Source organism: Spathaspora passalidarum, assembly GCF_000223485.1.
Source record: "Spathaspora passalidarum NRRL Y-27907 unplaced genomic scaffold SPAPAscaffold_8, whole genome shotgun sequence".
Lineage (NCBI taxonomy): Eukaryota > Fungi > Ascomycota > Pichiomycetes > Serinales > Debaryomycetaceae > Spathaspora > Spathaspora passalidarum.
In genome coordinates, this window is record NW_006767432.1 from 133,840 (window position 1) to 155,604 (window position 21,765).

The 21,765-nt window shown below is 37.0% G+C and overlaps 8 protein-coding genes across 8 annotated transcripts; 4 read left to right on the top strand and 4 right to left on the bottom strand. All coding sequences in view use genetic code 12, as the record gives it.

Moving 5' to 3' along the window:
- Window positions 1-2,375: 2,375 nt before the first annotated feature.
- TIM9 (protein transporter) lies at window positions 2,376-2,949 on the top strand (the record flags this gene model as incomplete). The annotated part of the gene is made up of 2 exons (XM_007377608.1): window positions 2,376-2,648; window positions 2,704-2,949. The coding sequence occupies 2 exons, from the start codon at window positions 2,416-2,418 to the stop codon at window positions 2,729-2,731; spliced, it is 261 nt and encodes an 86-aa protein (XP_007377670.1).
- Window positions 2,950-4,995: 2,046 nt separating this feature from the next.
- On the top strand, window positions 4,996-8,178 carry SPAPADRAFT_57410 (uncharacterized protein; the record flags this gene model as incomplete). Its single annotated transcript, XM_007377609.1, has 1 exon — window positions 4,996-8,178. One exon carries the CDS (start codon window positions 4,996-4,998, stop codon window positions 8,176-8,178), a length of 3,183 nt encoding a protein of 1,060 aa, XP_007377671.1.
- A 28-nt stretch (window positions 8,179-8,206) lies between these two features.
- MNN26 (Mnn26p) lies at window positions 8,207-10,373 on the bottom strand (the record flags this gene model as incomplete). The annotated part of the gene is made up of 1 exon (XM_007377610.1): window positions 8,207-10,373. The coding sequence occupies one exon, from the start codon at window positions 10,371-10,373 to the stop codon at window positions 8,241-8,243; it is 2,133 nt and encodes a 710-aa protein (XP_007377672.1).
- Window positions 10,374-12,283: 1,910 nt separating this feature from the next.
- SPAPADRAFT_158073 (uncharacterized protein) lies at window positions 12,284-14,551 on the top strand (the record flags this gene model as incomplete). The annotated part of the gene is made up of 2 exons (XM_007377611.1): window positions 12,284-13,826; window positions 14,082-14,551. 2 exons carry the CDS (start codon window positions 12,465-12,467, stop codon window positions 14,316-14,318), a joined length of 1,599 nt encoding a protein of 532 aa, XP_007377673.1.
- A 484-nt stretch (window positions 14,552-15,035) lies between these two features.
- On the top strand, window positions 15,036-15,943 carry SPAPADRAFT_63538 (uncharacterized protein; the record flags this gene model as incomplete). The annotated part of the gene is made up of 1 exon (XM_007377612.1): window positions 15,036-15,943. The coding sequence occupies one exon, from the start codon at window positions 15,059-15,061 to the stop codon at window positions 15,869-15,871; it is 813 nt and encodes a 270-aa protein (XP_007377674.1).
- On the bottom strand, window positions 15,915-16,709 carry RAD6 (E2 ubiquitin-conjugating protein; the record flags this gene model as incomplete). Its single annotated transcript, XM_007377613.1, has 3 exons — window positions 15,915-16,377; window positions 16,432-16,496; window positions 16,572-16,709. The coding sequence occupies 3 exons, from the start codon at window positions 16,611-16,613 to the stop codon at window positions 15,990-15,992; spliced, it is 495 nt and encodes a 164-aa protein (XP_007377675.1).
- Window positions 16,666-18,791, bottom strand: SPAPADRAFT_63540 (proteinase B; the record flags this gene model as incomplete). Its single annotated transcript, XM_007377614.1, has 1 exon — window positions 16,666-18,791. The coding sequence occupies one exon, from the start codon at window positions 18,620-18,622 to the stop codon at window positions 17,141-17,143; it is 1,482 nt and encodes a 493-aa protein (XP_007377676.1).
- Window positions 18,792-19,326: 535 nt separating this feature from the next.
- On the bottom strand, window positions 19,327-21,609 carry SPAPADRAFT_73362 (uncharacterized protein; the record flags this gene model as incomplete). Its single annotated transcript, XM_007377615.1, has 1 exon — window positions 19,327-21,609. The coding sequence occupies one exon, from the start codon at window positions 21,607-21,609 to the stop codon at window positions 19,474-19,476; it is 2,136 nt and encodes a 711-aa protein (XP_007377677.1).
- Between the last annotated feature and the right edge of the window lie 156 nt (window positions 21,610-21,765).

The window sequence follows — 21,765 nt, forward strand, 5'->3', positions numbered from 1 at the left end:
GTTGATCATAAATTGAATCAAGTAGTATATTCAAAATAAGTATTAAACAGAAATTTACCAACTGACATCACTCACTGTGATATAACCTATCAAATTTTTAAATCCGCATTTTTATCATATTCAATACAATCCATTCGACAACTACATGTTTCTGTGCGATATATAGTTGTTGACTGAACGTCTTGGTTATGATAAGAATCCATTTGTTGATTGTGATAGAATTTTTTCATGAAAACTTTGTCCAAATTGAAACATATATCCTTGTACAAGTTTTATTGAGGTCTTGGGATTTCAGTGAATGAGTTAGTTTCCTCGATCTTTCTGTGTGATATAAGACTTAGATCCGTGGTGTTCTCTAATTTGTTTAATAACTCTATCCGTTCCTCATGGCTGTAGGCAACTGGTGAGTTATCGTTAATCGCTATATTGGTATAACTTCTTGTAACACTCAGGATTACACCTATCTTTAATATTTGCTTGTTGATATGAGATAATGGAATGAATATGCATTGTGCCAATGTTTCCAAACCACATATTGCCTTTAAAAAAATTCGGTTGCAAATAGCATATCACAAATTTGCACCCAAAAATACTACGCAAGATAATTTTCAACTACGTCAATACAGAGAACTTGCATTAGGAAATTGATATTCTTTTAACTGGAAAACTATAGAAATTTCTATTTCAAAATATATTCTATTTATAAAAATTGATCTTTATTAGCCAGCGTGACAATTTGTAACTAACAAAAATAAGAAAAGCGAAAACTATGTTCTTATTTTCCCAAAAAACTAATATGCTAGATTGGCAAATTACTTGATTTAATTGAATATAATCAAATCTAAAGAAAGGTAATTGGAATTAATATCGAACTACATCTTCCTAACAAGCTTCCTTCTATCCAAAATAGCTTCTTCTTTCTCAATGAATGCTTTCGTGTTGTAATCAATCGAGTTATGAAACTTTTTGTGATCTTTATAATGACTCATCAACTTGTCAAAAAAACAACCTGTTGCATGTAATTAAACAAGCTTGAATTGAATTATATTCAACAAAATCTTCTAAATAGCGTTCAATGTACACTGTACTTTTATTGAGAAAAACCACACAATAGAGAAAAATATATCGGTATAATGGATTAATTTTGCAATACATGTCGATATACTCAAGATCGTAAGGACAATTACAAAATACTGAAAAAAGTCTGCAATTCAGGATCCAATACAACAAATTTGTATACGAATTCACTGATATACTAACCACGGTTCTGACAACGATTTTCACGTTTTCGAACATATCTCGTTCGCTCTACCCTGCTATATCCAATGTTAAATTAAGGTAGTACTACAACACATACCTTTCAATGTTTGAAATTCTTGAATTTTACAAGTAAATTCAAAATGCACCACATCACTGTAATGCTTTTTTAATCACCGATCTAACTATCTTGGCCTTGAAGATTTCTAAACTCAAATCTTCTTAGGCATATTGATCATTACCAAATAGTGAACTAAAATGATCTGTGGGGAAAGAGCAATCACCTTTAGAAAAATAATTGCCATATTCTAGTAAATCATACAATTCAATCACTTCTGCTAGGATTTCCCAACGTTTAAATTTTCATTAGAATATACTGTTTATTCAAAATAACAATGTAACTTAAGATCTGATCCGATTTTTCATCCTTATTTAGTAAGGTATTCATCAAAATAAGTCGTTCTTATTGCTGGTCCGATTTCGTGATTGCTTAAAATATAAGAAGCAAACTCTTGGTTTCGTAAAATACTGATAATCATATAATATTCTAAGGTGCAGTAAAAATTTCCTATGAATGCTGGTTTTGTAATGGCTCTTGAACTGTTTGAGTTCTCCAAAAAAAAAGGGGAGGTAGCTATGAATATCAAAGGTAGATTGTTTATCCATCTGGCATTCTGACTAGCGTAGCGAGAAACTACAAAGATATTATAGAAATCATTTAGCAAATGAATTTATGAGAAGTTTTTATGACAGCTGGAGACTAGCAGCTTCCTGGTTTTACGGTTACGTGGGTTGTTGGGGCCAAGTTGTCTAGGCTGTATTTTGCATATCTTGACAGCATGGAAAAAAAAATATAAAGACTTCTTGCGAACGATAGACACATATTATGGGTTTCATTGGCTTTTGGGTACTATAAATTAATTTGCTCCTTGTTTCATGATAAATGCGTTACAGTTATAAAAACCGTTGGTACGGAGAATCATAATTCTTCGTGCTATGAGCCTTTTCTACTTCACAGTATGAATTTGTTTTGTCGCGCCGGTACAGAAATTTGTCTCCACTAGTTTGAACAAAAAAAGCAATCAGAAAAAAATTTTCCTCTAAATTGGTTGCCATCGAATAGCTACTACACTATCATCCAACACATACACATACAATATGGACCAATTAAACGTTAAGGAACAACAAGAGTTTCAACAAATTGTTGAACAAAAGCAAATGAAGGATTTCATGAACTTATATTCTGGTTTAGTTGTCAGATGTTTTGATGATTGTGTTAACGATTTCACTTCTGCCAGTTTATCCTCTAAGGAAACCAGCTGTATTGCCAAGTGTTCTGAAAAGTTCTTGAAGCACAGTGAACGTATTGGTCAAAGATTCCAAGAACAAAAGTATGTAAGGTTTACCTAAAGTGTTTTATTGAAATTTATACTAACAAACTTTTAGTGAAAAATTAGTGCAATCCCAAAGATAAGCTTGATATTTCCAAGTATTACTTAGAGGGAAAACATAGTATTATCTAACCAGTCAAAGAGTATGCTGGTTTAGAAATTCAAATGTTTTATGTTTTTGGTGGGGGATGGCGGAAGATGTGCCTAGTGTTTGAATGTCTGGGTATCTTGTGTTTATAAAATTTGTATATAAATATTATATCATTAAGTATTGATTAATATCATAATACTTTATTGTTACCTTGTCTTGTATAAACTTGGTTGCCTTGTAATTTGTAGGGTACGTATCTTGTAGGGCACGTGTCTTGATGGTCACGTATCTTGATGGTTACGTATCTTGATGGTTACGTATCTTGATGGTTACGTATCTTGACTTACCCATGTTCAACTACAGTACAAAATTCACCTACTGAAAAAAAAAAAAAAACATTGAATATCAGAAACAAACTAGACAACCACTGATCCACCATGTCAGAACAAGTTAAATTCAATCCAGATCTTCTGATCATCCTAATAGGATCAATCATAAACAAATCACTCATGAAATACACTGGTGATTTCCCCGATTGTAAAGCCATCATTCCCATAGACACATTCATAACTGACCTCAATGAACTCGCAGCCCAATACACCAACACATTCAATGACGTAAGATTCCCTAAGATTGACATCAAATTATTGTCTTTTATAATAAGCAAGACTCTATATCATAGGTTTGTCCAGATTGGCCAGAAAGAGGTAGTCATTGATGTTGTGCCCCATGTCTATGAGAATATGTTGAAGAATATCGTGGCTACTTCGACCTTGAGATATTCGAAATATCTTTGGCGAAATGCTAAGGAAATGTATGAAAAAGATGGAAATGTTGTGGAGAGTTCTAGTGAAGTGCCTGAGGAGAAGGAGGAAGAGGAGGAGGAAGAAGAAAGTGGTAAGATGGAGGTGGATGAAAAGGTAGAGTCTAAAGAAAATGAAGATAAGATGGATGTTGATAAGGTAGAAGAAGAAGCAACTGAGGATAAGACAACATCAAGTGAGCCAGAAGAAGCGCATCAAAAGGAAGAAGAAACCAAGGACGAGGAAGACGAAGAACAAAAGGGAGATAAGAGCATTGTTGAATCGGAGAAACAGGATGAAGCTGAGTCTGAGGCTGAAGAAGAAGGAGAGGAAGCTAACGAAGAAGAAAAGGAAGAGGAAGAAATCGAAAGTGAAGAGGTCAAAGAAGAAGCCCTGCTGGAAGCACCCGAAATTAAAGGTAATGAGGAACGTGAAGTGACGGAAGTCAAGGAGGAAGAAAACAAACAAGATGATGAGGTAGAGTTAGTAGAATCGGAAGAGAACGAAGAGGAAGAAGAAGAAGAAGAAGAAACTTCAGAGAAGGAAGAGGAAAAGCAAGAAGATTCCAAGGAAGAAAAGCACGTCACAATAGCAAAGGAAGATGAAGTTATGGAAGTAAAGGATTCTGAACCTGAAGACGAAGACGACGAAGATGATGAACAAGAAGAAGAGGATGCACAATCACCTGACAGCAAGGAAGGTACGGCTGAAGAAGACCAAATAACGCAAAAACCGGGTTCTCGTAAACGCTCACGCTCCCCATCTGCAATCAGTCAACACAAGCGATTCCAAAATATTGCTGTTAAACTCATAACCACTATCCAAGAACATAGATTCAGTTCACCTTTCTTACAAGCAGTCAACAAAAGAGACGCTCCTGATTATTATGACACAATATATGAACCAAAAGACCTAAAATCCATTCTCAAGGCGGTCAAACTGAAGAAGGAACCTCCTGAATATCAACTGATTAAACAATTAGAACGAGACATTATGCTCATGTTTGCCAACTGTATTATGTATAACAAGTCTGATGATGACTTGGTACAATTGACAATATCTATGAAGGAAGAAGTTAGAAACATCTTCAAGATATTTGAAGAAGCTGAAGAGGAAATGAAGTAGCGTATTATAGTTTAAGGAACATTTACAGTAAAAACCAGTTGTATTACTAGGTAAACTCGGTTGGTTGTACCCGTGCGTAATAGTAGAGACGAAAAAAAAATTCTGGCGATGATTTTTTTGTTGATCTTTCCTGGCAACACTTTCATCTTCAGCCAACAAGTAAAGAATAAGAGCTCTGTTGACTGTAAGAACCAAAGAGCGTGTTTAGGGCGAGTCTGATTGTTCTATTTCCAAAATATTGAAAGCTGTATCAAGGTTAGTTTGTCTGTCAAACTCACTACTCCACCATTTGCAACAACATTCACTTTATAGACAACTAGCAACCACCATGACCCAGAATCAGACTCAGTTTGTCAAACAAACTTCATTCGAAGTAGAATATGCTCCTTCACACATCACCAAATGGAGATCATCCAGAACTGGATTACAAATGACGTACATCAACCAACCTTCACCTATTGTCAATGGGTATTTTGCAGTTGCCACTGAAATTGAAAACAGTTCTGGGTGTCCCCACACTTTGGAACATTTAGTGTTTATGGGATCAAAGAAGTATCCATACAAAGGGTTATTGGACAATTTAGGTAATCGTTTGTATTCTTCTACGAATGCCTGGACTTCGGTCGATCAAACAGTGTATACCTTGACAACTGCAGGCTGGGAAGGTTTTAAAACTTTGTTGCCTATATACTTGGACCATTTGTTTAACCCTACATTGACTGAAGAAGCATGTTTAACTGAAGTTTACCACATTGATGGAAAGGGTAAGGAGAAAGGTGTGGTATTTAGTGAAATGCAGGGTATTGAAAGTCAATCGTGGTTTGTCTCGTTCCAAAAGATGCAAGAAACTTTATATGCTCCAAATTCGGGTTACTCCTCGGAAACTGGTGGATTAATGAAGGAATTGCGTCATTTGACCAATAATCAAATTAAAGAGTTTCATAAATCAATGTATAGACCAGATAATTTATGTGTGATCATCACTGGATCGGTGGAAGAAAATGAATTACTTGAAGTTATGACTGAATTTGATAACGAGTTACCTGAATTGCCTACCACTCCAAATAAAAGGCCATTTGTGGATTCTCATCCTCACGATGAACCTTTGCAAGAAGTCCTAATTAAGGAAGTCGAGTTTCCAGAAATTGATGAATCTATGGGTGAACTTTTGATTTCTTGGATTGGACCAAATGGAAATGATACATTGGTGAATCTGGCCATCGACATGATTGGGGCTTATTTCACTGATAGTCCTATCTCTTTATTCAATAAGAATTTAGTGGAGATTGAACATCCGTTGGCTACTGATATTGATTATACCACTGATGATTATTTCAGGACTGCTATTAACTTTACCGTGAATGGTGTACCAACTGCAAAACTTGCTGAAGTAGACACAAAGATCAAAGACTTGATTCTTTCGCAAACTAAGCCGGAAAATATCGATATGAAATATCTTAAACAGGTTATCAATCAACAAAAATTGAAATTTGTAAGTGATACCGAGAAGTCGCCATCGTTATTTTCAAATATTGCCATTTTGGAATTCATTTATGGAAACCCAGATGGAACCGATTTGTCTAAATGGACCAAGGATTTGCAAGAATATGAAACTATGTTGAATTGGACTGCTGAACAATGGAGTGAGTTGGTTAAAACTTACTTTGTTGATAACAAGTCTGCTACTATTCTTGGAAAGCCATCGGCAAAATTAAATGACTTGATCAAGAAACAAAACAAACAGTTAAATAAGGAGATTAAGGAGAAGTATGGTAAAGAAGGATTACAAAAGCTACAAGAGAAATTGGAAGCTGCTCAAGCTAAGAATGATATACCTATTCCTGAAGAATTATTAACTAAGTTTTCCAAACCAGATCCATCCAAGGTTGAATTTATCAAGACTAAATCGTACAATGCAGGTTACACCAAGTCTATCGTTGACAACAACACTAATCAATACATTCAAGATGACAAGTTTAGTGAATTGTTAACCAATGATACTCCTGCTGACTTTCCATTATTCATTCATTTGGAAGATTTCAAATCTCAGTTCACCACAATCAAGTTAATTATGTCATCAACCAGAATCGACCCACAGTTGTTAAGTTACATGTCTATAATGGAAGAATTGTTCTCGTTATCTATTCAACTCCCGGATGAATATATTCCTTATGAGAAAGTCATCTCTGAAATCAATAATGACTTGATTGAATTCCAATTGGATAACGGATATGAAAACCAATTTTTGGAGTTGATTGGTGTCAATATCAAGTTTGAATCAACCAAGTACCAAAAGGCGATTGATTGGTTATTGAAAGTTACACGTTATACCATTTTCGAAGAATCTAGAGTCAAGGTTATAATTGAGAAAATTATCAACTCGCTCCCAGACAAGAAACGTAACGGAGAATTAATGATGTATTCTTCACAATATAGACATATGTTTGAACAAACCTCGTTGAGAAAAGCCCAAGATGCTATATTCACTGAACTCTTTTACAAAGACTTGTTGGAGCAAATTGATCAAGGAAACTTCGCCAAGATTCAGCAAGATTTAAACACACTTAGACAACAATTGTTTAAATTGGATAACATCAAGGTTTTCATCTTAGGTAACACTTCCAACTTGAAATCTCCAGTTAGTGCGTGGACGAAATTCACCCAAGAATGTCTTGAACAAGACAAGCAACATGATGACTTATTCACCCCCGAGCCATTTGCTGAATTACCCCGTTCATATCAATTCAGATCTGACATTGGAGACGCTTGTAATAAGGAAGCATATTTCGTGAACATCCCAGCAGCGGAATCCACACATTTAATGTCATTAACCAAGATCCCCACTAATTATCTCGAAGATGATATTTTCAAAATTGCTCTTGCCAGTGAATTCTTGACTGCGGTGGAAGGGCCATTCTGGAGAGGTATTAGAGGAACTGGATTGGCCTACGGTGCCAATATCCGTCGAGACATTGAAACTGGGTATTTGAGTTTTAGTATCTACCGAGGCTCCGATGCAAAGCAAGCATGGTTGACTGCTAAGGAAATAGTGGAAAAATATGCTAGTAAGTCCATCGAGATTGATGATATAAGCATTGAAAATTGCATTGCTGTTATCGTCAATGAATGTGCCAATTCTCAAGAAAACAATTACGAGGCTGCTAATTTTAAAATTACTGATAATGTGTTCAAGAGACGTGGTCCAAATTACTACGAATTGTTCTTGAAGAAGTTGAACAAGTTGACTGCTGATGATATCGTTTATGCTTTGAATAAGTATTTTGTCAATTTGTTCAAGCCGGAAACGTCCGTGGTGTTCACTAGTTTACCTCCTGATAAAGCTCCTGAATTAGCAGAACATTTCCATGAAGTTGGGTTCAATGTTAATTTTGAAGAGATTGCCAGTGATGACCATGGTGAAGTTGAGAGTGAAGAAGAAGAAGAAGAAGAACATACCGATGAAGAATCTGATTGTACTGATTCCGAAAGTGAAGAAGATGATGAAGATTAAATAAAAGTAATACACTAATAGAATATAATATAATATCATTTATTAATAATCTATAAATTCTCTTACTTCATCTTGGCGAAGGACAATTCACCCGATTTTGGATCTCGAGTATCCTTTTTCAAGAATTCAACATATTGACTAACGCTATTACATACTTCTTTTTGATCAGCACTAACTTTAGTCCAGTAACTATCGCTGGTGATGGCATTACATACAACCCATTTGGCCATGGTGTTAAACTTCAACTCCCAATCAATAGACCCAGCGGCAGGTGCTGGTCCCAAATTTCTTCTTTTGTATGTATTCAGTTGTTTTGAATTCTCTACGGCATCGATTCTTGGATTGTGAGGATGCAAGAATAACAGCTCTGGAGGAGTATATTCTGACATTCTATATAATGCCGGCTCGATGTCAACCTGAACTTCCTTCATGAGTTTCTTCTTGGATGCAATAAACTCTTTGACCAATGTTTCAGTGTAGAAACCCGCTTGGTATGGATTCAACCTGGTATCCATGTCTCTTTCTGCCAAGAACTCCTTCCAATCATTATAAAATGTGGCAACTTGACGAGGATCCAATTGGGCAAATGCAGTTTCATGGTTATCAATGTTGTAAGTGGGGAACTTTTGTGCTTCAAGGAAATAACGCTCATTCATGACATGTAATGCCGGAACGATGGTTTCACGTTCGGACCCAGGAGCACCTTGATAAAACATTGGTTGGTAGAAATCTTTCAAGTGCATATTGTAGTATAATGCAAGTAACAAACTCTTCCAGTGTTCCTTTTTAGACACAACCATTTGTCCCGAATCGACACTTACTGATTTAGGTATGTTCTCAAGGTCATGGAAATGAACCAGCAGCCCTTTATTCTTGGGAAGTATACGCACAATTGGTTGATCATTGGCGATACCGTCTCTTCTAATCATTTCTCCCGGGTGTATGCGGGCTAAACGGTAATAAACTGGACTGGTCATTTTATGCCATCTGTCGGGCCAAAGAATCATCTTTGCCGATAAAAATGGATCAGAATGGAAAATGGAATCAATGTTCTTGAGAACCAAGTTTCCGGCATCGATTACAATCACATTATCGAATGAACTTACCAAAATACCCAAAATTTTCCGAGTATGATGATCCAGAAGCAAATTCAGTTGACTCAACTTAACTTCCTTTTCTAAAATAACACATTTACCGTTTAATGTAGGCAACAACTTGTCACAAACGTCAGAATCATAATCTTGATTGGTTTCAAGAATGACTTCGATAGGTAAAGTTGAGCCAGAATCCTTTAAACTGGCTACAGTTATAAGAATAGAACGCATGGATTCTCTAACACCATTAATAACTATACCATCGCCCTGGATAATCTCGGGTAACGGATCAGGTAAGAATTTCAATCTTTGCACAACCTGGTCATGGGCCTTTTGCAACGCTTCAAACTTTGGACCAGGGATGTTTAACTCGGTTCCACGAAGGATACTCTCACTTAAAAGACGAGAATCCCATTGGTAGGTAGGATCCAAGTTGGATCCTCTTTCACTGGATGTTAACGCGTCACATTCGGGCTTGGCCTTTAACAAGATGTCATCTAACAAATGGCTGAAATATTTCAGACGGTCGACATATCTCTCCATTCTATTCTTCAACTTGATTTCAAAACCAAGAGGTAACTGGATTTCAGGTAATCCTTCATCCTTCAATGCTTGTAATACTGCATAATTTTGAATGTTTCTGCCGTTCTTTCTTAAATAATCAGCTTTCAAGTCTTCAAATATAGAGTAAGAAACACGCTTCTCTAAATAAAACTCGTCGGTGAACTCATTCAAGACTTGTTCCTTTAATGCTTTCTTGACATCTTCAAGGTGGGTGCTTCTGTATTCAGCCTTTAACTCTGATACAATGATAGGTTTGAGTTCAGCTTCCATTTCCTTCTTCATAAGTTGTATAAGTTCATCCTTTTTGGTTTCCTGAAGTTCTTTAAACAAGTCAGTCATGAATGCTTCACTATCGACTTTATTCACTTCATTTTGAAGCTTTTTTGAACCAACATAGTAGGTACCACCACTCAGATTGTACTCTATGGTGTTTTCTTTAGAAGGTGTTAATGCAATGACGTTAAATATGACAATGACCGCAGTCAACCCACAAAGTAGGAGGAACAGGATAGACTGTTGACTACCTAAATATGCCATTTAGTATGGGTTAGGGGGGTGACAAATGTGGTAAAAATGTGTGTGAATATGTGAACGAGTGAGGGGACACGTGGGGTAAAAACTCAGGGTTTAAGTATAGCAGCCGCAAATCAAAACCAAGCAGAGTTCAGCACGATCTAGCGATTTGTAGAGGGATTAAACAAAAATATATACACCACAGACAAAGAAAAGCTCTAAATCAAGGAGTGGAAAAGAGATAACCACATTTCAAAAAGCCTCGAGTGAGTTGTTGTTGACAATTGGAACGTAATTTTGGGTGACTATTTTCCTTTTTTCTTGCAAGGATTATTTTTAGTGAAATTTTTAGATCTTGCATTTTTCTAATTTAAAAAAAAAAAATAACAATAGATTTTTCCACTTTTGTGTGATGTGCAGGACGGTTTGTTGTACAGCACGAGTACAATCAAAAGAGAACTTCGCTAATACATGCTGCAAGCGAATGCTATGTGTAATAAACTTAATTTAAGTAAGTTGTTTTAAAAAAAGACCCTGCTTAGAAATAAACTTTGAAAGTGATGTCAAATTATTTAGGCATTTCGACGTAGAATTATGCAACTGCATTTCTTGTTTTAAAAAAAAAAACTGGCTGCAAATGAGGCTCAATTGGGGCAGTGCTATTTTTTTGGTGCAAGTTTGCTACTTTGCTACTGAACAAACAATCACATAACGACTTGACAACCAGATTGTTTATCGATGTATTTTGACGGGTAATTGACACCGATACATAGCTGACTTAAAAATATTAGTTTAAGTTTGTTTAATTCAATCTTGCTGCGTCTCTTTTCTGGGGAGAAATCGAAATTGAAATCAAAAAAAAAACATCAGGCAATCCGAGCATGTGAATTTGGTTCTTCACTGTCAACGCAAGATCTTTCACTTAAGTGTTCTCATTCAATGTGTTTATGAAAATTTAGATCAGTGTTCAGCGTTGTCTTGCAAAGAAGGGCTATTGCCCAGGGTTACAATATGAATATGTATTTCCATGGATTACTTGGATATGATGGTAATTGAATTGTCGTATTTTCTTTTTTTCCCCGTATAAATATATGCATGGACATACATAGATGGTCTGCTTCAAAAAAAATTAGAATATAATAACATCCAATATAGCATGAGCCTTACTTTTCTCCACTTTTTTTTGAAATTTTAATATAAATCAACACCACTTTAATCTATACCTCTTTTTAACCTTTCAAAGGAAGCTGGATGTCCTGCAAACAAAACCAACTGGTTTATATTCAGCCTGCCTCAGTATGCTTTGACTTGGAAACCATTTTCATTTCTTAGTTGTCACGTGATCCAAGTTTGGGGCCTTGTATGCCCAAGAAAATTTAAAAAAAATCGGGCGTGTGGTCTAGTGGTATGATTCTCGCTTTGGGCGACGACTTGGAAACAAGTTGATTTACTACAAGCATGCGAGAGGCCCTGGGTTCAATTCCCAGCTCGCCCCTTTTTTTTCTTCTTCCATTATTTCACTACGATCATAAACTATGAAATATACTGTTGTTTATATTTCTCCGCTTATTTTTGAACAGTGTCAAAGCTTGTTTTTTTAAAAATTTGGGTTTATAGCCCTGTTGTTGGTTCTTTGTTTAGGGTTGTAGTGTGGCTCTTTTTTCTTGTCTGGCCCCATGAATTTAATTAGTTTTAGCCATATACTGGTATCTGAAGATACCTAAGAAAACCTAGAATTACAAACAGGCAGACATACTAAGTTTACTCTGAAAGCTGGTGTAAATTCCAGTGAAAACACGCGTCTTTGTTTAAATGTTTGCACTTGGCAATTGACGAAAATTAAATTAATCACCATCCCTATTTTTTTTTTTCGGTCTCATTGTTCTCTAAGATTTGGCTTAAAAAAATGATCAACTGTTTTTCTTGGTCAACTTGACCACTTTATTAAATAATCATTCGAAAGAAAACGAGTAGTTTATTCATAGAGGTATTTGTATATAAACGAGGAACGAATAAAGTAACTAATTGATTGTTGTTGTTGTTTTCACCCTCCTGTGCTGTCCCCCTTTTTGAATATTCACATTGTTGCACCCTTCTTACGATTACTTATACAATATGGAACCCACACCAGTTGATGCAACAAGTATTGTGTTGCTATTGGTATTCCTGTCAATAGCGCTCATCTTCTTGTTGTTCTTTTGTGCATACAGGTTGTTTTATGCTGGGTCTGACCGTAATGAATACTCGTTGATTGGGTCTGATTTCATGGGATCGCATTCCAATGACGTTCCCCGAGAATTCCTTAATGATGAAGAATCCTTGACTCATTTGGCAGAAACTTATGATTTCACTCATTTGTCTCCAGAGGAGCAAACTGCTTATTTGAAGGGGGAGGAATTCACCCAGACCAACCCACCTGATTTCACTAAAGTTCGTGGTAAGACATTCACTACCGAAGATGAGAAGTTGATTAAGGATTGCGGCATCAATGCATTCCAATTTGACTTGGAAGAAGATTTATTAAATCCCCACTATATTGTTGCCGACAAGACCGAATTGAATTTCCATAACAATGATACACCATATGCCACCACCACTGCAGTTTTGAATTATCCCTTGCCAGTAAAAAACAGACTTTATTCAGACACAGTTTACTTTGAAACCAAGGTATTTGAATTCAACAATACCGATAATCCAAACGCCCATTTCTCAATTGGGTTAGTTACCAAGCCATACCCTACTTCATTTAGATTGCCTGGGTATAACAAATTCTCCATTGGGTATGAAAGCACCGGTAATTTGAAAATCAACAAGCCATTCCCAACTCCATTACAGCAACATCAAGGAGACTTAAGTGAATACAATGCGCTCGTTCTTCCACCTTTGCAACAATCCGATATAGTTGGGTTTGGGTATGTTATTCCTACTGGTACTATTTTCATCACCAGAAACGGTAAGAAGATTTTGGACGTTATGAGAGGCTGCCATGTTGATTTATACCCTGCAGTTGGTTGTTTCCTGACCAATGCCAAGTTTCAAGTTAATTTAGGACAGTTGGGTTATGTATGGATTGAAGCTAATGTGAGAAAGTATGGATTTGTATCTACCAGCGATTACAAGAAGATTGGTGGTGATCGAGGATTGGCAGCATTGCCACAATACGATCAAGCCGTAGAAGATGGTGATAAAGTATTGGACAAAGGAGAAGAATTACCACCCAGATATCCCGAAGAAGAATTAGATTTCTTTGGAAGATCTTTACAAAATGTATCCAGACTTGGAACTTCTGCTCAACACCAGAAATTGAATGAGAAAGCCGATAGTGAAGTCCAAGATGAATTTAAGGAACCACCTCAAGAAGGTGGTTCTTCTACTATTACTGATGAGCCAGAAGAAGTTATGGATTTAAGAGAAAGAATCTATGAACAAAATATCCAAAATGAATTGTCGTCCGTTTCTGAAAACACCCCATTGTTTGTTGATGCTGATTTACTTGATTACGAAAGTACTGAACTTTCTAAACAAAAGCCAAAATCAACCGACCAACAGGAACAACTGACTGAACCACAAGCACATTTAGAACAGGTTGAAGAACAAGTGGAAGAACCAGCGGTAACTCAACCTCAAGAACAAGAACAGATTGAAGAATCTCAACCTGAGCAAGAAAGCACTGAACAAGGTCTCGATGTAACATCTGATGCACCTATCAGCCAATCAACTGAGGTATCACAGCAAGTTGCTGAACTGCAAGAGCAACTGGAAGAACCTCTGGAACGGGAAGGAACTACAGATACTGAACAAAACACAACTATCGATACCACCCAAGAAACAGCTCAAGATGAAGCACAACCTCTTATTGTTGGCGAATCAATCACCCCTACACAGCAAGGAGATTCTCCGGCTCGCAAGGCTAACAAGCCCAAGAAGAAGAAGAAAAAGTCTGGTAAAAAGAAGGGAAAGAAGAAGTAGATTTATGACTCTTTGATTGATTTCATATATATATACTTTCACAAAAGCACTGTACTAAACCTCTAACTACCTGTAGAGCATAAAATGCGCCTTTATTCAAGCTTTTAAAAGCTGTAATACAAAAATAAAGACAATAGTTGCAAAAAGTTAAGAGCTAGCGCAGCCAGGTTTCGATCCTGGGACATCAGGGTTATGAGCCCTGCGCGCTTCCACTGCGCCACTGCGCTCTTTTTTTCAAACAAAAATTTTTAATTTTCAAATGGCCTCAATCAATTTCAACTGGTAGCGCGAATTTAATTATTTTAACTGTACTCTTGAGATGATAACCAATAATGTCCTTAAACTTAACTCTAGGTATTTCTATACTACAGGGTAATGTAGCAAAGCAGTTTCTAGGATTGGTATAGCGTCCTTGTTGTTTCATTTATTTTTGTAATTTTATGAAAGATTTGTTACTAAAATTGATTGTAAAATGTTCATTCTAAGACTAATGTTGGATTTTCATGTACATAATAATTAAAATTGCCAATAACTCATAGTATGATACCTTTAGACAATTATAACAAGATTAGGGCTGATTATACTGTTTCAATATCTAAATTGATGAAGAGGTACCAGTTTATTTGCCACTAGTGAACATCATTATCACGTGACACAATTCTTGATCTGAATTTGGAGAATATTTTTCATCAACGATATCAGATGTGTTGTATTCATCCTCTCCTCAAATAACCATAATAATGTCCTTGAGAACTCTTGCCAGATCAAGCGTGCGTGTTCCACGCGGTGTCACAAGTATAGTTTCCACAAGATGGTACTCTCCTGCCAAGACATCCGACCAGAAATTGACACCAGAAGAAGCAAGAAAACAAGCAGCCCAATTAGCTCTTCAATCACTTAAAGATTTCGGATCGCTCTTATCATCGTCATCTTCTGATGAAGCCACCCAACCAATTGACACTGCACCTATATTTGAAGATCCTACTTTATTCGGTAGCTTAAGTTTATTACACCAAGGACAAGTGTTGAAGGAATTGCAAGAGAAATATGACAAGAAGTGGGAAAAGTTGACATTGAAAGACAAGAAATTGGGCTATTATATCGCATATGGGAACTGGGGATCGCGTGAAAAGTTCGATAACTGGAATACTTTGGAAGCACCTTATGATTTACCATTCACAGTTCCTTCACAAGTTAAGAATAGTCACCCGGAGGCAAAAACTGTTATTAAGAAGTTGGAACCTGTTATATTGGCCGAGACTGAAGTGAGAAAGGATCAGTTTGATTTCAAGAGAATGGATGGTGCAACCAAGTTCTTTATCTACTTGACTGCATTTATTGTATTATTCGGGTTATATAGAGATAAGAAAATTGGTGAAGATGGAAAACCGGTTGAAATTATTATAGAGGATCATTATGAGAAGGCAAGACAGGCCAGGATTGCCCAAGAAGAAGAAGAAAAGTTACAACGTCAAGTTGAACAAAGAATAGCTACACAAAAGCTTGAACAAGCCACTAACCAAAGAAAATGGTATTACTTATGGTTAAAGTAAACCTCGCCCCCCCCCACACCCCCACTATCATCATGTAAATAGAGAACCACTACAAATAGTATAATACACATTAACAAGAAAATTCTATATTTAATATCGTACAAATATGCCCAATAAATCACTCATCATCCTTATCATCCTCATCATCTTCCAAATCATCTTCAAGCCAACTATTCTCCACAGTCTCCCTTACACGTTTCACATACTGCGATCTGTGGTCCTTATACAAATTAGCCGCCTCTACGTTCGCAGGAGAGCTAATATTAGGGTCGTTCAATAACGACTGGATAGAGGTCAATATCGAAGAAACGTCATATGTTGGCGACCATCTATTTTGTAAAATATCCAAACATAATTCTCCAGACGCATACACGTTGGGATGGAACATGTCACTTATGAACTTCACGCTAGGTGGTTTATTAGGGTATTGCTCATCAAACTGAAGTATTAATCGAAATGTCCCGTCTTCAAAGGGGGTATCAGAAGGTCCTATAATTACCGCATTCCTAAACGCCGGTTAGTATCTTTAAGCAAACGCCTCAAGGAAATATCATACATACCATTTCATAACATTGTCTGGCAAGGGAGAAGCAGAGACACCACTTGGCGCATCCTGTTGCATACGCTAGAACCTTGTTAGTATAGATCTATAGATCGAAGAGACAAACCCTCCATTTTGACCATTTGACATTAGACATACCTTGAAATCACGCATAAGTCTTCTTTTAGCGGGCGTGGACATTGTAAATACTTATTATATGCTATGCTATTAAGAGTTTCTAGTAGATGAACCTGGTTGAATGGAAGTTATTGCCGATATCAAAACGAAAGACGATTCAGTATCATGAATTTTTTTAAGCGCCACCAAAGAAAAAAATCAATGGAGCCGAACTCAGTTTTTTTTCCTGCACACGATCAAGTAAGCCACTTGGTAGCACGTGGTTTGATTACAAACTATATAACTAATATCCGAGGATGTATAAGCTCGTTCTGTTGTCAAGGTTCTACACCGATATTACATGAAATATCCACTACAAACTTAACTAAATTTTTAAACTTATAATTAACAATGAAACAGCCTATATATATAAAAACAACAACAACAACAAGATAATGGCAATGACGACGACACCTAGTTTAACCTCTTCATAATCATAAAACAACATACTTTGTGCAACATCATGTAAAACAATTAACAAATAATAAACTATTTGATTCTCAGACTCAAAATTCTAACGGAATCTATAAACCTTTTTGGTAAATCACTTTTTACTTTCCATGCCAGAAATCAGTCAAGTTTTGACCAGCACCATTGAATGCCAAAATGTTTGGAGTGTCTTCTGGAATGTCAGAAAGAACACCAGTGCTGGCATAAGCAATCAAATTCTTCTTCAATTGATTTGGCGAAACACTGTCGGCAGCAACAAAGAATTCAGAATCAGAATCTGGTTGCAAGGAAAGGTAATAAGTCAACAAACCACAAATGTGTGGAGAAGCCATAGATGTACCAGACAAGTAGGCAGTAGAACTATCAGAACCAATATAAGTAGACAAGATATTCAAACCTGGAGCGAAAATATCGACACACTTACCGTAGTTGGAGAAATAAGCTCTAGAGTCACTAATGGTGGAAGCACCAACAGTGATGGCATTTTCTGCCGAGGCTGGAGAAGTGTTACAAGCATCTTGGTTTTCGTTACCGGCAGCAACGGCAAAATGAAGACCAGCCTTGACAGCAGCATTAACAGCCAAATCTAAGGCAGGAGATTTACCACCCCCAAGGGACATATTAGCAGTAGAACCCTTGAATCCCTTCTTGCTTTGCTTGACGGCGTTTTGGTGCGAAGTGGCAGCAAATTCAACACCCTTGACGACATCAGACATGGATCCAGAACCGTTGGATCTTAAAACCTTAACGGCAACGATATCAGCCTTCTTGGCGACACCGTATGCATTGGAACCAATGGTACCGGCACAATGGGTACCGTGACCATTACCATCAGTGTCAGAGTCACCAGTTGGGATAGTAGAACCCCAGGTGGCTCTGCCACCAAATTCAACATGGTTGACATGAACACCAGTGTCAATGACATAAGCAGTAACACCTTTACCACCCTCATTGTCATACAAATATTGGTCAAATGAGCTTAAGCTCAATGGTTGTCTATGAGAAACCCTAGCCAAACCCCAAGGAGCACCTTTATCAGCTTGGAATTCATTGGCATGGACCAAAGAATCACGTTCAACAAACTTAACCAAGGGGTTCTTTCTAATCAACTCGATGGTTTCATCCAAAAAGTAACCATAGTAACCATTCAACAAACTGTCAATTCTAAAACTGTCAATGATACCACCTTCAGTCTTAAAATCTTGAGTGGAAGCAAAGAATGGATGGTCCTTTTCAACATTGTTAAGAGAGTTGGCATGAGTCAAAGCAACCCATTCTTGATGGAAGGAAGCTTCTTCGGGTTTGACATCATCGTTAAGAACGATGATATATCTATGAGGAATAATGTCTCTAGTAGAGTCAATGTTGACGATTGGAGCCAAAGCGTCAGATAATTGCATACCTAAATGTTGAGCAGCGTCATGGGCAGCTTCCTTGAGGGGTTCTAACTTTTCATTAATCTTGTCAGAGATCTTTTCGACACCACCAAAAACGTCAATAACGTCACCGATGGATGGGAGGACCAAACCTTGAACACCCAAGGAGGTCAAGATGGAAATAGCAACAGCTCTAGATAATCTCATTGCGTGGGGTGAATGGCTGTAGTAATTCTAAGTTAATAAAAGGTTTGATGTTGTTTTTTTTTTTGGGAGGGTTTCGCGTATGTAGTTTGATATCTTTTGAATGCAGCTGTTTGACCAGAGGAGTATACAAAAGGTATCGTAGGGAAGTATAAGTAAAAAGAAGAGGAAAACGTAGAAGGGCAAAAAAGCGGGATATTTAAACCAGCTAAAAAAAGGTGGTCTGAAACAGCAAGTAGCATCCAAACATACACACAATGACCCAAGTGATAAGCAATTGCTGTAAGAAAAAGAAATTGTGGGTGGCGATAAGGTCAACACCATGCAGGAAATGCTACCACAACAAATTTACACCGTTGCCCCGAGACAAACAAACTGTGGTGAAACAAGCAAAAGTGGGACGAGCAAATTTGATCTGTTCCATTCCCCCCCCCCCCCCCCGCTTGGGCGCAGTCACACGAATCAAGGTTTTCCCCACCGTTGCCAATTACGGATTGACAGAAACAACGCAAGTATCCTACAATATCTATATTATTATACTATATTATATTATATATGCCATTATTCTTAACCTACTACGTCTTGGGTTATGTCTTTGGTTATGTCTTTAGTCCTATATACATTGTTTCCCCCTTATCTAACATGGGTTGCCCGTGTGACGAAGAATATTATTCCGGGTTTCCCTTATTTTATTTTTTTTTGTTCCATCCCTTATCTTTTCCGAAAACGGAATACTTGATCAAGATATATTGTTATGTTATGTCATTACTACTACGCGTTCCCTTCCCCCTCCACAGTTTAGACGCTTTGCTTTAATCTTGAAAATATTTTTAACACCCGACTAAAACTCGAATCTATAATGTCAGCCTTGTTATTGCGTGTTCACGCAACCAACTTCTAATAGCTTGTTCGTCACTTCTTTCATTGACTGCCTTGTACACTATTTCATCCTCATAAACACCTTCTGATCTCAATATATCTAATAATACTTTTTTGTTAGATACAGATTCATTCACACAGAACCACACCTTATTAGCCCCCACGTCGGATTCCTTTCTGGACTTGTTGACAGGCAACTTTGGGGAATGAATATTCAGGAACAACTCCTGATTCAATAATTGCATCAACTCTTTAAACGGTTTCAGCTGCAAGCTTCTATTTCCAGTTCGACAATATTCATTATTACAATAGTCGTTACCGCACCCTTTACTCAATTGAATCATATACTTCCGCTCTATTCTTATTTGCAACTTTAAATATGTAGGGTCATGTTGCGCAACATATAACGGCCCATAGCATATGTCGCACAACCCCATTTCATTACTACTCACACCAGAAAGCAAATTTATACAATTCTCGTTGCAGCACTTGTTGAAAGTGAATTTATTCATTTGGTTAAACTCAACCTTGTCTAGCTCATGCATCTTGACATGTTTCTTGAAATCCTTAATCCGCACGATTTTACCACATTTGTAACATTCATTAGTCTTGTTCCCACATGAATTCTCATGATGGGTCAAATTTTCAAATCGGTCCTGATACGTCGCTTCTTCTTGTGGTACAATCAAATGACAGAATCGACATTGGTGCATCTTAGCGGGACAGTTAGTGGACTTGTGTTTGGTAACCAAATCAAAGAAATCGTTAAAAGGTGTGTGATCGGGACATTGGCTGCAAGTGTATGGATCCAAATGGTACAACTTAACATGTTTAGACTGCAACAACGGCGTATTGGCATAAAAACCGTTTGTACATAAATCACAATGCCAATGGGTTTCAGGAATCTTCTTTAGAAAGACTGAATCACATTTGACACACCTGACATTGTTTCTTAAACAGAATGATTGATGAAGGTCATAAGATTGGACAGAAATATACTTTAAACAGTTCGAACATTGTTTCTGATTCTCATCGGGTATATCTTCCTCTTCAGGGGCATATGTTTCGCCCTTTTCTTCCACGACAAGTGTGATATTTGCATTTGTATCCCATGTATATGGGATAACGTACAAGTACTTATCAATGTCATCTTCATCTAATTTCAATTCCTCTTGTATTCTATGCAATTTATTCACAATTATATCATCTTTGTAATCAATTTCAACCGATTTGATCCCGTCACTATGCTTGCCATGATCCAATTTATATTCAATGTCAAAGTCTTGGTCCATTGTTGAATAATGGAAGTTTTCAAGGGTGACAATCTTATCCAATCCTACAATCAAATCAGCGTTAAATAAACTGTCATACTTCTTCCCATCATAATCGCGGTTTATCAACTTTAACACAATGCCACTCTTGGACCTCGTCAAATCGATCTTGTAAATTGTCGGGATAAACTGAGAATCGGAGAACGACTTCAAGTTATCGACATCCAATTCATGTTCAATCTCCACGATATTATTATGCGGGTTTGAGTTAAAGGCCAACATCTGCTCCTTGGCCAATTGATCATTCAATGGCACCATTTCCAACGTGATGTCTGTATCTACTATGCACGCTGTCGTATTCGCACCGCCATTAATCTCGTCAATGTGCAATTCATACCTGAGATTCTCATCCTGGATGATCATAATATCACCGCTTGTCAATGTGGTGTAGTATAAGTTCAATTTGTTTTCAAGAAAGAATTTCCAATTGGTGATATTGGCGTAAAATTGGTCTGGCCGGAGTTTGATTGATGTGGCTTTAGGTATGTTTTGCACCAAAGTTATTTCCACTTGCTCTGGCGATCCTAGCTTTCTATATATAACGTCTGGAAGTATTGCGTCTTCAACTGCAGTAAATTCTTTGACGCCGATGTATACTGGTTTCCCTGAAGGGGCGTTTGTATTTGTAATCCTGAAAATTAACGGGTGTGGCAAATTTGATTCAGGAATCACTTCGACAATCTGGGAAAGCACCGACGGAGGCAATATGGCCTTGTCTGAATATGGATTTAGACTTCTATCATTAGATTGATCCACACTTAGGTAGAATTGGAAACTCATTGTCTGATCGGGTGATTTACTTTGGTTGTAAAAAAACGATTGGCGGCAAAGAGAGAATTATAGCTAATCAGAAAAAAAAAAAAAAAAAAAAAAAAAAAAAGACGAGTTACAAGTGAGTGCGACATAAACTACTAATATCAGTACGACATTTTTGCA